Raw genomic sequence first — 13937 nt, 5'->3', positions numbered from 1 at the left:
TAAATACGTCAAAGAAATTGTTATTTGTACAGCACTGTTCATAGCAACATCATTTGTAGTAGGCAGAAGGTACCGCTGCTGCTGCTGCTGCTGCTAAGTCGCTTCAGTTGTGTCCGATTCTGTGTGACACCCATAGACGGCAGCCCACCAGGCTCCGCCTTCCCTGGGATTCTCCAGGCAAGAACACTGGAGTGGGTGGCAGAAGGTGGAAACAACCCAAATGTCCATTGACAGATGAATGGACATACAGAATGTGGCATATACATACAGAAGGTTATTATTAAACCTTAAAAGGGAAGGAAATTTTGATACATGCTACAACATGAATGAACCTTGAGAACATCATGCTAAGTGAAATAAGCCAGACACAAAAGGACAAATACTATATGCCTCTACTTACATGTGGTACCTAGAGTAGGCAAATTCGTAAAGACAGAAAGTTAAATAGAGGTTACCAGGGACTGGGGTGGAGAAGGCAATGGCACCCCACTCCAGTACTCTTGCCTGGAAAATCCCATGGACGGAGGAGCCTGGAAGGCTGTAGTCCATGGGGTCACTGAGGGTTGGACACAACCGAGCGACTTCACTTTCACTTTTCACTTTCATTCATTGGAGAAGGAAATGGCAACCCACTCCAGTGTTCTTGCCTGGAGAATCTCAGGGACGGGGGAGCCTGGTGGGCTGCCATCTCTGGGGTCACACAGAGTCGGACACGACTGACGTGACTTAGCAGCAGCAGCAGGAGCAGGGACTGGGCAGACGGAGGAATAGGGAATTATCTTTTAATAGGTAGAGTGTTTCTTCAGTATAATGAAAAAGTTATGCAAATGAGAGTGCTGATGGTTGCACAACATTGTGGATGTATTTAATGCCACTGAATAGTACACTTAAAATGGTTAAAATGGTGTTTTACTTTATTTTAACACACACACATACAGACATGAATATGTACATACCAAATGTTGAGCAATCTTAGAGTGCCTATTATGTTCTAGCATTGTTTTAGCTCCTCAAGCTACAGTAGTGGGAAAAAAAAATACAAGTCTTTCTTTTTGGAGCTTACAATCTGGTAAGAGTGGAGCATTTAAAATCAATGTGCATAAGGTGGATTTTTCAATAAATAGTTGCAGATTAAGTGGGTAGCTGTGTGATTTAAAAGTTAGCCAATATATTAGACCTTTACACCTTGGATTAAATTAGTCTAAGATGGATCAGAGATTTAAATATATAAACCAGGAAAATGCTAGAGGAATTAATGGAAGAAAAGTTTTAAAAGAATAATCTTAGAATGGGAGAAGGCATTTTAAAATATGAAACAACCTAGAAGCCATAAAAGAACAGTGAATTTCACTACATGCAAATGTTTGTAAAATGTGTGTAGAAAACCAACCGTAAGTAAAGTCAAAACCCAAATAACAACACTGTGAAAATATTTGCAACTAATGTTGTAAACAAAAGATCTAGTTTCCCAAATATGTAGAGGATTGTTGCAAGTCAATAAGACAATCAAAGGATATGAGCCTATATTTCATGAGCAGGAAAAGCAAATGATTCACTCCCATTTTTAATTAGGAAAATGCAAATTAAAATTAAGCCAAGATGCCATTTTAACTTATCTGATTTACAAAGTTGAAAAAGCTTAGTAGTGCACTTTTGGATTGTGTATGAAACAATAGGCACTCATTAGAATTATGTATTGGTCCAAGCTCTATGAAGTGCAATTTGGCAATATTTCATTAAATGACAGGTGAAAATACATTATGGTCATGCAATTGCATTTATTTGTATTTGTTACAAATAGTCTTAATGTTCAAAATAACATTTTTCGTTAGAACTAAAACTATAAAAACATCTTTGTGATCTTGGGTTTGGCAAGGATTTCTTAGACATGACACCAAGCGCACAATCCATAAAAGAAAAAAAAAGGGTAAAACAGATTTCAGCAAAATTAAAAACCTTTGCATTTCAAAAGACACCATTAAGAAAATGAAAAGGCAAATCACAGACTGGTAGATATATTTGCAAATCATATATCTGCTAAAAGACTTGTATTTGAAAATATATAAAAACGTTTACAATTCAATAGAAGAAAAACAAATAATTGAATTTTAAAAGTTGTGAATACGCACTTCACTAAAGATATGATGAGAATAGCCAATAAGCACATGAAAAGATGTTCAACATCGTTAGTCATTAGAGAATGCAAATTAAAGCCATAATAAGATACTGTTTTACATCCCCTAGAATGGCTATACTAAAAAAGATAGTAACGAACTTTTGTGAGGATGAGGAGAAAGAGGAACCCCAATCACTTATCACTGCTGGGAATGTAAAATGGAACAGCCAGTTTGGCAAACACTTTGGCAGTTTCTTAAACTGATATAGATAAATTTACCATACCACCCAGCAATCCTTCACTCCTAGGTAGCAACCCAGAGAAATGAAAACATATGTCCACATGAAGACTTGGCATGAGAATGTCCAGAACATCCATATGATTCCATTTTTCCAGAAAAGGCAAATCTAAAGGGACAGAAAAGAGATTAGTGATTGCTGACTGAGCTATGAGGGAAGCCCACAAAAACAGCACAAGAAACTTTAAGAGACTGATGGAAGTAGTCTAAATCTGGATTATGGTGATGGTTGTACAACTGGGAAAATTTGATAAAAATTACTGAGAACAGGTGAACTCCTGTAAGGTGAGTGATTTTATAGCATGTAAATTATACCTTAATACAATTTTTAAGAGCTTCCTTGGTGGCTCAGATGGTAAAGAATCTGCCTGCAAAGCAGGAGACCCTATTTGATCTCTGAGTCTGGAAGATACCCTGGAGAAGGGAATGGCTACCCACTCCAGTATTCTTGCCTGGAGAATTCCATGGACAGAGGAGCCTGGAGGGCTGGAGTCTATGGGATCACAAAGAGTTGGACATGACTGAGCAACTACGACTACTACAATTAAAAAAAATGACATTTCTACAGTCATTGTGTCATTGTAAGAGCAAAAGAACCAGCTTAAACATCCATTAGTAGAGGACTAGTTGAAAAAATTATAGGTGATCTGTACAAAGTGGCTATATTTTTTAAAAAGGAGCTCCTTTATATGTTGGTATGAAGTAGTCTTCAGATTTTATTGAATAGAATAAAATCTTGAAAAGTGCAAGATGTATAAGACAACATTTGTGTGAAAAATATGGGGAGAATAATGCGCACTTGGAATTTGCTTATATATGCCTAGAATATCTCCAACATAGAGTATTTTATATATCTTGTAAGACTGTATTGTTATTGTTCAGATGCTCAGTCACATCTGACTCTTTGCAACTCCATGGACTGCAGCACGCCAGGCTTCCCTGTCCTTCACCATCTCTCAGAGCTTGTTCAAAATCATGTCTGTTGATTCCATGATGCCATCCAACCATCTCATCCTCTGTCGTCTCATTCTCCTCCTGCCTTCAATCTTTCCGAGCATAGGGTCTTTTCTAATGAGTCGGCTCTTTGCATCAGGTGCCAAACTGTTGGAACTTCAGCTTCAGCATCAGTCCTTCCAATGGATATTCAGGATTGATTTCCTTTAAGATTGACTGATTTGATCTCCATGCAGGCTAAGGGACTCTCAAAGTCTTCTCCAACATCACAGTTCAAAAACATCAATTCTTTGGTGCTCAGCCTTCTTTATGGTCCAATTCTCACATCCATACTTGACTACTGGAAAAACCATAGCTTTGCTGGACCTTTGTTGGTAAAGGTCTTTGCTTTGTCTCTGCTTTTTAATATGCTGTCTAGGTTTGTCATAGCTTTCCTTCTAAGGAGCTGGTGTCTTAATTTCATGGCCTCAGTCAACATCTACAGTGATTTTGGAGCCCAAGAAAATACAGTCTATCACTGTTTCCATTCTTTCTCCATCTATTTGCCACGAAGTGATGGGATTGGATGCCATGATCTTAATTTTTTGAATGTTGAGTTCTGAGCCAGTTTTTTTGCTCTCTTCTTTCACTTTCATCAAGAGGCTCTTCAATTCCTCATGCTTTCTGCCACAAGGGTGGTGTCATCTGCATATCTGAGGTTATTGATATCTCCTTGAAATTATGATTCCAGCTTGTACTTCATCCAGCCCAGCTTTTCATATGATGTACTCTGCATAGAAGTTAAATAAGCAGGGTGACAATATTCAGCCTTGACGTACTCCTTCCTAATTTTGAACCAGTCCTTTGTTCCATGTCTGGTTCTAACTGTTGCTTCTTGACCTGCATACAGGTTTTGCAGGAGGCAGGTAAGGTTGTCTGGTATTCCCATCTCTTGAAGAGTTTTCCACAGTTTGTTGTGATCCACACAGTCAAAGGCTTTAGCAAAGTCAATGAAACAGAAGTAGATGTTTTTTTTCTGGAACTCTCTTGCTTTTTCTATGATCTACTGGAAGCTGGCAATTTGATCTCTGTTTCCTCTGCCTTTTCTAAATCCAGCTTGAACATCTGGAAGTTCTCAGTTCATGTACAGTTGAAGCCTTGCTTGGAGAATTTTGAGCATTACTTCAATAGCATATGAAATGAGTGCAGTTGTGCTGTATTTTGAACATTCTTTGGCATTACCTTTCTTTGGGATTGGAATGAACACTGATCTTTTCCAGTCCTGTGACCACTGCTGAGTTTTCCATATTTTCTGGCATATTGAGTGCAGTACTTTCACAGCATCATCTTCTAGGATTTGAAATAGCTCAACTGGAATTCCATCACCTCCACTAGCTTTGTTCATAGTGATGCTTCCTTAGGACCACTTGACTTCACATTCCAAGATGTCTGGCTCTAGGTGAGTGATCACACCATCGTGATTATCTGAATCATGAAGATCTTTTTTGTATAGTTCTTCTGCGTATTCTTGCCACCTCTTCTTAATATCTTCTGCTTCTGTTAGGTCCACACTAATTTCTGGAAACTAGTATTATTGTTTGCCTCTGAAGAACGCATCTGGGTGGCTGGGTAGGGAGTGAGAGGGAGACCTTTCACTGCGTATTTAAACTATGTGAATTATGACTTACACCGAAAATAAATAGGTAAAAAAAGATATTCAAATAAAGGAAGTTGTTTGCCCTTTCCATTTTTCTTTTCTAGAAAAATTACTTCCAATAGGTGGCGCTCCTGAAACACCATACGAGTTTTGTTGTTCAGTTGCTGAGTTGTGTCCGACTCTATGGACTGCAGCAAGGCAGGCTTCCCTGTCCTCCACCATCTCCCAGAGTTTGCTCAAGTTCATGTCCATTGAGTTGGAGATACTATCTAACCATCTCATCCTCTGCTGCCTTCTCCAGGCACCCAGTTACGCAGTTAATACAAGTTTTGCTTTTATTTTGAGAGAAACCCAAATTTGCTCTGATGGCCTTTCTTCTCCATTTGTCACCTTTGTGAAGTCTAGATTTAGGGCTGAAAATTTCTCTGCTAGGTTTGCTCCAAAATGTATTGCTTTGTTTCTGAGAACTGGATAGAAGGGAAAGCACCTGGATTTTAAAAAATGCAACTGGTTCAGAAAATCAAATATTGCTTGGGCCCTGTTTCCCTGATTGGAGTTTCTGTTTGATTGAATCAGAACTTCAGATCGATTGGAAGATTAATATAGGTCAGTGATTCTTTTTTTTCCCCTAACATATATATATATTTCATTGAAGTATAGTTGCCTTGCAATGTTTCAGGTGCACAGCAAGGTGATTCAGTTATACATATACACAAACATTACTTTTGAAATTATTTTCCTTTATAAGTTATTACTATTACTTGGGCTTCCCTGGTGGCTCAGACAGTAAAGAATCTGCCTGCAATGTGGGAGACCTGGGTTCAATCCCTGGGTTGGGAAGATCCCCTGGAGGAGGGCATGGCAACCCACTCCAGTATTTTTGTCTGGAGAATCCGTTGGACAGAGAAGCCAGGTGGGCTATAGTCTACGGGGTTGCAAAGAGTTGGACACGACTGAGCAACTAAGCACCTACAGCACAAACATATTATTTATATATATGTATACAAAAGTTTTCTACTATGCTTAATAAAGGCTTGAGAATTATAGATCAGTGATTCTTAACTAAGGGTGACTTGGCTCCCGAGGGGATATTTGCAGTTTGTGGAGATATTTTTGTTGTCAGAACTTGGGGGTGCTACTGGTATCTGGTGGAGAGAGACCAGGGATGCTGCTATAAATCCTACAATGCTCAGGAGAGTCATCCCCCTCCCCCTACGGAATGGTCAATCAACTCTCCCTACCCTCCCGTCCTTATAGCTGCTTGGGGAAAGGAGATAGGCTTGGCAGTAGTTGGGAGGGCAGGTAGTGCAAAGGCACTTCCTTAGAATTAGTGTGGAAAGACATACCTACTCTGAGTCTTGGGTTCAGTTCTTCCTCAGGTGGCTGTATTGGTCATCTTCCCGTTCCTTAAGGGGCTACAAAGGACATTTTATCATCACCCTCTATGAATTAATTTATATGTATGTATTTTTTAACTTAAAAAAATTATAAAATTATTTAGCTTTTACTTCCAATGTCTTTAATTTTTTTCACCTTTCTTCAGGTATATATATTTATGCTTTTGTCATTTCTTTATATTTAAGTTTTATTGGAGTATAGTTGATTTACAATGTTGTGTTAGTTTCAGGCATCAGCAAAGTGAGTCAGTTATGCATATATCCACTTTTCTTTTTTTAAGATTCTTTCCCATTTGGCCATCACAGAGTACTGAGTAGAGTTCCCTGTGCTATACAGGAAGTTCTTATTAGTTGTCTATTTTAGATATAGCAGTGTGTAAATATCAATCCCAATATTCCAGTTTATTCCGCCCCACTTTACTCCCTGGTAACCATAAGTTTGTTTTCTACTGATGCATACTTATTGAGTGCTTTTTATATTCAAGGTTTTGGAGTGGTTTCCTCATGGTCCTGGGGGCAGAAGATGACAAGGATGGAGGAAGGCGCTGCGTCTAGTTTCTCTGTGTGGCCCTTTCAATATGTTCTTCAGCTTTTCTTACTATATCCTTACCTCAGTCTCTCTCGACCGTTCTCTGTTTCATCCATTCTACCCAAGGGATAACGATGCCACTGTCTGTTATGTCCTAAGCAGTTTTTGTGTACATAGTAACTTCCAAATAACTTGCCCACACCCGACCCCCATTTTAAAATTTTACCACTACTAACTAGCAGTGTCTCTTTGATTTCATATTCACTTACCTGGTAGAGCTGGTCATTGTTCAACAGCGTCTGCTTGTCTGAAGCTGCACAAAAAAATACACAAAATGTACACATAAACAAGACAGAATGAATAATAAACTGGGTTATATTCTCGCAATGGAGTATTGAGTACCAATAAGAATTAGTGAAATACATCTACATACAACATTATGGATGGATCTCACAAGCATATTGTTGAGTGAAAGAAGCCACACACAAGAGTACTTAATGTGTGAGTCTATTTACATAAGGATCAAAACCAGGGAGAATGAATCAATGTTGTTAGAAATTAGGAGAATGGTTGCTTTGGGGACTAGGTAGAGGCTGGAAGTGACCCCAAGGATTAATTTACTTTCTTTAACTGGGTGCTGAATGCATGTGTGTGTTTGTTTCGTTAAAAATTTTTTTTGAGCTGTATATATGTGATTCATGCACTTTTGTGAATGCAGGTTTTATTTATATAAAGAGATTTTTTTTTAAAGTACAGAGGACAGGGACTTCCCTGGTCGTCCTGTGGTTAAGAATCCATCTGTAAGTGCAGGGGACACAGTTTTGATCCCTGCTCTGGGAAGGTCACGCATGCCACTGATCAACTAAGCCTGCGAGCAGCAGCTACTGAGCCTCTGTGCCCAGAGCCCAGGCTCTGCAACTAGAGAAGCCACCGCAATGAGAAGCCCTGCACTGCATCAAAGAGTAGCCCTGCTTGCCACAACTACCAAAAGCCTGCGTGCATCAGTGAAGACCCACAGCCAAAAATAAACAAACAGATAAAATTAAATAAACAGTGAGTGATTTTTTTAAAAAGTACAGAGGACAAGTCAGAGAAAGTTGTATCTTGAAACAGGCAAATATGCTATGAAAACACCAAATGTCCTTTTCCTCCTGCCTTCAGAGTCAGAGCCTCACTGGACCATGCTCATCAGCAACACTTGCTAACCCAGCCTCTTCTATTGGGTCTCTTTTGGTACAAAGGAGGCTGAGGGTCCCAGATAGCCTCAGCTCTCATCTAAGAACATTATTTTGTTTTGTTTCTTGATTTATTTGGCTGCGCCGGGTCTTACTTGTGGCATACGGGATCTAGTTGCCTGACTGTGGATCAAACTCTGGCCGCCTATACTGGGAGCTAGGAGTCTTAGCTACTGGACCACCAGGGAAGTCCCTAAGAACATTCTTTTACCTCTTGACTGGCGAACTCCTTCCTGTCCAGCAATGAAGTAGACCCCAACAGCAAGGAGGAAAATGCTGACGATTTCAGTGAAGATAAAGCCAGCCACAGTGGCTGGATTCAGTTCAATGCAGTTCTGACACACTGTGGGGAGAGGGAAGGACAAGAATTCCTTCAACCCTGGATTTTTTTCTCTTGAGATAATATTTCTGTCCAGGGCAGCAGGCCTCTCTGTGGGTGGTATGGCTAGGGAATTGCCTGGAAGATCCTTGGACTAAGAACTCAATGCTTTTTGATGTTCCTTTATTGTGCAGGAGTCCGGGGGAAATCCATGTGGTTTTACTACCAGCAACTATTGAAATAAACTGCTAAGTCACTTCAGTCATGTCCGACTCTTAGTGACCCCATGGACTGTAGCCCACCAGGCTCCTCTGTCCATGGGATTTTCCAGGCAAGAGTACTGGAGTGGGGTGCCATTGCCTTCTCCGTTTGAAATAAAAGAAAGACCATATCCCATTCTCCATGCTACAGTCGCTCAATTTGTAATCTCCCCTGTCTCCTTTACCTGTCTTAACTTGGTTTGTATAAACTGCTGACTCCTCCAAGCAGTGGGGCCTACCCAAAGGTGAGCCAGGCTTTATAAGACAGGCTATGCTTTTTCAAAATGTTGGGGGAACTACTTTGTTAAATTTAAAAAAATGTAAGCTGAGATTAAGAAAGCTGACTCTTACATTACTGTTTAGCATCTATGTTTACACCCACCCCAGACAAGAAGCTCACCAGAGCAGCCAGTACTGCTTAATTTCACATAAGCAAACCAAAAGGGAATACGCACTTCGATAATATATTTGGAGTGATTTTGATTCGTTACTTGATCCTTTACATTCATATATTCCTCGAGGGTCTTTGGTACTACTTCCAAGATTCCATGTAAGTTTATTTGTGTCTCCAGAACCGATTTCTTCCCTATCTTTAAGCCATGTGATCTTTGTTTCATCCGTGACACAAATCAGAATTACAGAACCATCTTCTCGATTGTCATCCACTTTTACTGAAAAAGGAAATGCATGTTAAGATCTTGCCTCTGAAATTCTCCCTGTCTCGGGGCACACGTGATTCATCGGGGAATCTGTTTAGAATTCCAGGTTCTATTCAATAGTTCTGGGGCAGCACTGAGAGTTGGCATTTCTAACACACTCCCAGGTGAAGCCAGTGCTGTTGATTCATAGGTGGTGCTTTGAGTAATGCCTAGCTGCTAGGGCCCAGTTTCTCCTAGCACCAGACAATTAATTGTTTAGCTCCAGGAAACCCAGGGAGGTCAAGACTGGCCACTGATTTGGTTAACAATGGAAGGGTTTGCTCTCTATCCTTTATCATCCCATCCCTTCTAAGCTGTTCACTTGCTCCTATAGGACTGCCGTTGTGAGAGGCCATATTTCCATGAATTTCCCCAGTTTGATGATAGAAAGAAGCATTTCCCTTACCTTCTCTCACAGAGGCCATAGTACCTGTAGAGACAGAAGACAGAGGATCAGCTGAGCATGGAGTCCTTCAGATCTCCTGATGTATCATTTCCACAGTCATTTGAGGCCAAGATGAAGAGAGAGAGCCTAATCCATGTGAGTGACAGTATCTGTACTTATTTCCCTGGATGGTAGCCTAAACCACCAAACTGAATTTAGGGTGTTGTATAATAAAAATTTGTCTAGTCTTTGTTCTGGGCTTCTGGGAGGGAGTTTCTCAACACTTGGAATTTTATGAATGATAGGATTGCCTTTGTGTTTCTTGGTGGACCCTTGGATCATACATGAATTTATGTTAAAGAGATGACTCAGGATGGGACAGGTCAAGACTAAACATGTGATTAGAGAATCAGGGCTTTGAGCTCTCGGAGGTGGAGGAGGGACTGGATATTGAGTTCAGTCACATGATCAATGATTCAATCAATCATGCCTATGTGATGAAATCCCAAGAAAAACTCAGTGGCACTTCCTAGTTGGTAAACATATCAACATGCCAGGAGGTTGATGTATTTTAATTCTGAAAGGAAAAAGCACGGAACCTCTGTTTTCAGGACCCTCCCAGACTTCACTCTATGTGTCTCTTCATTTGTCTAGATCTAATTTTTTTTTTTTAATAATGAAACTGTACTAGTAGTACAGGGCTTTCCTGAGTTCTGTGAGCTGTTCTAGCAAATTCTGAGGGGGTTCTTGGGAACTCTCCAGATTTGTAGGCAGTTCATCAGAAGTGTGGGTGGTCTGGGGATCCCTGAACCAGTGCCTCCCTTTTTAAGTGAGGGTAGTCTTTTTGGGGACTGTGCCCTTCACCTTTGGGGTCTGATCCCAACTCTGGATGGTTAGCACTGAGCAATTGTATTGCACTGTATATAAGGGTATTGCCTGTACAGTGTGGAATGCTCTGCTCCTTTAGCAGCTAAAGCCTTGGAAAAGATTGGGTGTGTATTAGCTAAAGTCTTTTAGAGCAGAATTACTTCTATAATGTTCAGCTTTGGTGACCCACTTCTGTGTGTGTGTGTAAATCCTGAATGTCCCGAAGGAGTTAGCCACTAAATAGCCCTCAAATCTGTCTCAAAACTCAGAGTAGTAGAGTTGCATGCTAGACATACTGTAGAGAACCAACACTGGAGTTCAATTCAATTGGATTTAATCCAAACACTTACCGATCACTACTATGTGCCTGACATGAAGAAGGAGTATGGAAGAAAAGGGTGGTGATACAAATAACTAGTTGTTGCTTCTGAAGAGTTTACAATGAAGTGGAAAATAACCCACAAATGTAATAAATGTAATAGTACTTATAAATTATCATTTAGTACTTGCATAAATGCATATGGAAAGGGGTAGAAACTATTGATTTTGGCCAAGGGTGAGGGACAGGAAAAGCTTGACAGAGAAGATAGCAGTCTTAGAACTTCACACAGAGCTGAACTGAACTGTTTATGAATACCACTTAGCACAGTGCCTGAAACATGGTAGGAGCATTATATGTTTCGAATGAAAGTATGAATGGATAAATTAAAAAAAAAAAAAGCAAGACAAAGAGTTAAGCAGATTTCTAACTAGCTCTTCTCCCCAGCAACCTGGTCACTGTGAAAGAAACAAAGAGTCCTCTCATTCTAATCCTGATACCTTAGAAAAGACAGTACCATTGATTGCTGACATTTAAAATTTTGATTATCTGAATTCTAGTTCCTTCTAGGACTTGAGAACTCATGTAGCCAAATTTCCTAGGTTGATGGCTGAGAGAACTGAACCCAGAGGGAGGAGGCATCGCCAAGTTCACCTGGCTCATTGGTGACTGAGCTGCACACAGAACTCAGGTTTCTATGGCTCAGTCCAGGGCTTTTTTTTGCTCTACAGAAATAGCTGCCACACAGGCTTTCAGCACTGCCCCTCACCCTGTGTTGTCTTCAGTTGGCTCTTTCTCTATTCCTCTCAGAAATAATTGTAAACTCCAACGTCTCTTCTAGTCCCCCACTCAGTCATCACCCAGCTCAATTTTAGCAGGCTACATTGCTGCCCACTTCAGTTCAGTTCAGTCGCTCAGACGTGTCCGACTCTGCGACCCCATGAATCGCAGCACGCCAGGCCTCCCTGTCCGTCACCATCTCCCAGAGTTCACTCAGACTCACGTCCATCGAGTCTGTGATGCCATCCAGCCATCTCATCCTCGGTCATCCCCTTCTCCTCCTGCCCCCAGTCCCTCCCAGCATCAGAGTCTTGTCCAGTGAGTCAGCTCTTCGCACTTAGTTCATTGAAAACGTGGATGCTGTAATGGCTCTTGCTTCAGCTTCTTTTCCACCCACGAGCGTCTCTAAGGCTGGAGCCATCTGCACTTCCTCTCTTCTAGTCTCAGAGTGGGAGACTGCCTTGTTCTCTGTGCCCTTGATCCCACTCGTGACTGCAACCTTCAGTATCAGTTCCAGGGCCTCCCTCTACTCACCGTCTTCTCCTTTAGCTTGGAAATGTGCTCAAGTTTCTTTCACACACAAACACATTTCTTCTTAGAGTCTGCTTCTTCTCCACTTACCACTCAACCTCTCCAGCCTTCTCATCCAAACTTCTTTAAAGAACATTTTACACTTGCTGCTCTTTTGCCCTCTTGCCCTCCACCTTCTACTCATTTCCATTTGGCTTCCACTCATACTACCTCACTTAAACTACTTTACGTCATCCATGACCTTTGTTTTGCCAAATCCCACAGACTTAAACTTTTAAATATATTCTTCTATCAGTGGATGTATCTAGCATTTCATACTCTTGGCGATTCTCTCCTGGAAGTTCTCTACTCCTTTGGTTTCTATGGAATTGCACTCACCTGATTATTTCAGCTCTTTGATCATTCCTTTATCTCTTTCCTGACATTTTTTTCCTCTAACTTTCCTTAACAGTGATATCCTCACAGTTCCATCCTCAGCCTCCTTTCCCTCACATCTCGCATAATGCTTGAATGATGTCAACAACTTTCAATGTCTAGAGTCCATATTCCAGGCATCAACCCAGTTCATCCACTTCCTACTGAATTTCCAAATGAATACTCATACAAGTACCCTATATTGTGCTTTATACTCAGTCTGGAAATGTTGAAACTTATCACTTCAATCAGACTATGAGCTCATGGCGGGCAGAAGGTTATTATTTACCTTTATATTCTCCTAGCCTGATACATACTAGGATCGACCTCACACATATTTGTTGACCAGCTGACCAACCGAGTAAGTGAATGCTCTATAAGTCTACTCCTAGCTGGAGCTCTGAGTTAAGGAATACAAACTGTTTCTTTTCAGGCTCCTGGCGTGTGCCCTTTGGGCTACATTCAAACCTAAGATGGCGGCATCTGGGTCCTCTCTCAAGTCAGTAAAGTCCTCTATTTTGATTTCTTAAGGGACAAGCACTCCACCTCTCCCATGGAACACTGTTTCTCTCTAGCACAGAAACTTCTTTTTTGCCCTTCCTTCTTTGAATTTCAGGGTGACATCTCAAGGTTAGGGGATCTCAATACTCTTGTCCCCCCCCAGTGATGGGCTTCTTCCCTTGAGCCCTTCTCCGGGCTGTCAGACCCCCTAGTGGGCCCTTACCTTGAAGAAGAGTGACAGCCAGGATGAGGCCAGCCAGACACTTCCCCTGCTCCATATCCATCTCTGTTCTCCGCAGAAGCACTGAGCAACCCGCAGCAGCCAGCCAGCCAGCCTGTGCTAGCAGCTAGCCTGGCCCCGCCCAGCATCCTTAGGGCTGGGGCCCCTGTGAGCCTCCACCCTGGGCTGCTAGTGTGGGCAGTGGGTGGGGGCAGGGCTCAGGAGGGCTGCAGGTGCAGATGTCTCTGACTTTCCGTTGGGGAGAGGAGCGTGGGAGGTGAGGGGAGGGAGCGGGACAAAGTGCTGGATTTCCATCTCAGAGACTCGGCTTATACAGAAAGCGCCCTTGGGTGCCGGGTGGGAGGTGGCCTGGGCCCCTTTCTTCATGAGGAGGATAAACACTTCCGCCATCATCTGTTACTCGGAGCTCAGCCAGTTGTTGCCTGTTGCTAGCTGTTGTTAGAACTGATGAAGTTCG

General features: G+C 41.6%; 1 protein-coding gene across 1 annotated transcript; it reads right to left on the bottom strand.

Moving 5' to 3' along the window:
- Positions 1-843: 843 nt before the first annotated feature.
- On the bottom strand, positions 844-13673 carry CD3G (CD3g molecule). Its single transcript, XM_040258102.1, has 7 exons — positions 13463-13673; positions 9849-9872; positions 9200-9415; positions 8377-8508; positions 7200-7243; positions 6351-6419; positions 844-2523 (listed from the first exon to the last, which is right to left on the bottom strand). The coding sequence occupies exons 1-6, from the start codon at positions 13521-13523 to the stop codon at positions 6369-6371; spliced, it is 528 nt and encodes a 175-aa protein (XP_040114036.1). The 5' UTR covers positions 13524-13673; the 3' UTR covers positions 844-2523; positions 6351-6368.
- Between the last annotated feature and the right edge of the window lie 264 nt (positions 13674-13937).

The sequence above is a fragment of the Oryx dammah genome, unplaced genomic scaffold (genome assembly GCF_014754425.2).
Source record: "Oryx dammah isolate SB20612 unplaced genomic scaffold, SCBI_Odam_1.1 HiC_scaffold_17, whole genome shotgun sequence".
NCBI classification, from domain to species: Eukaryota; Metazoa; Chordata; class Mammalia; order Artiodactyla; family Bovidae; genus Oryx; species Oryx dammah.
This window is presented reverse-complemented; position numbering and strand designations above follow the sequence as displayed.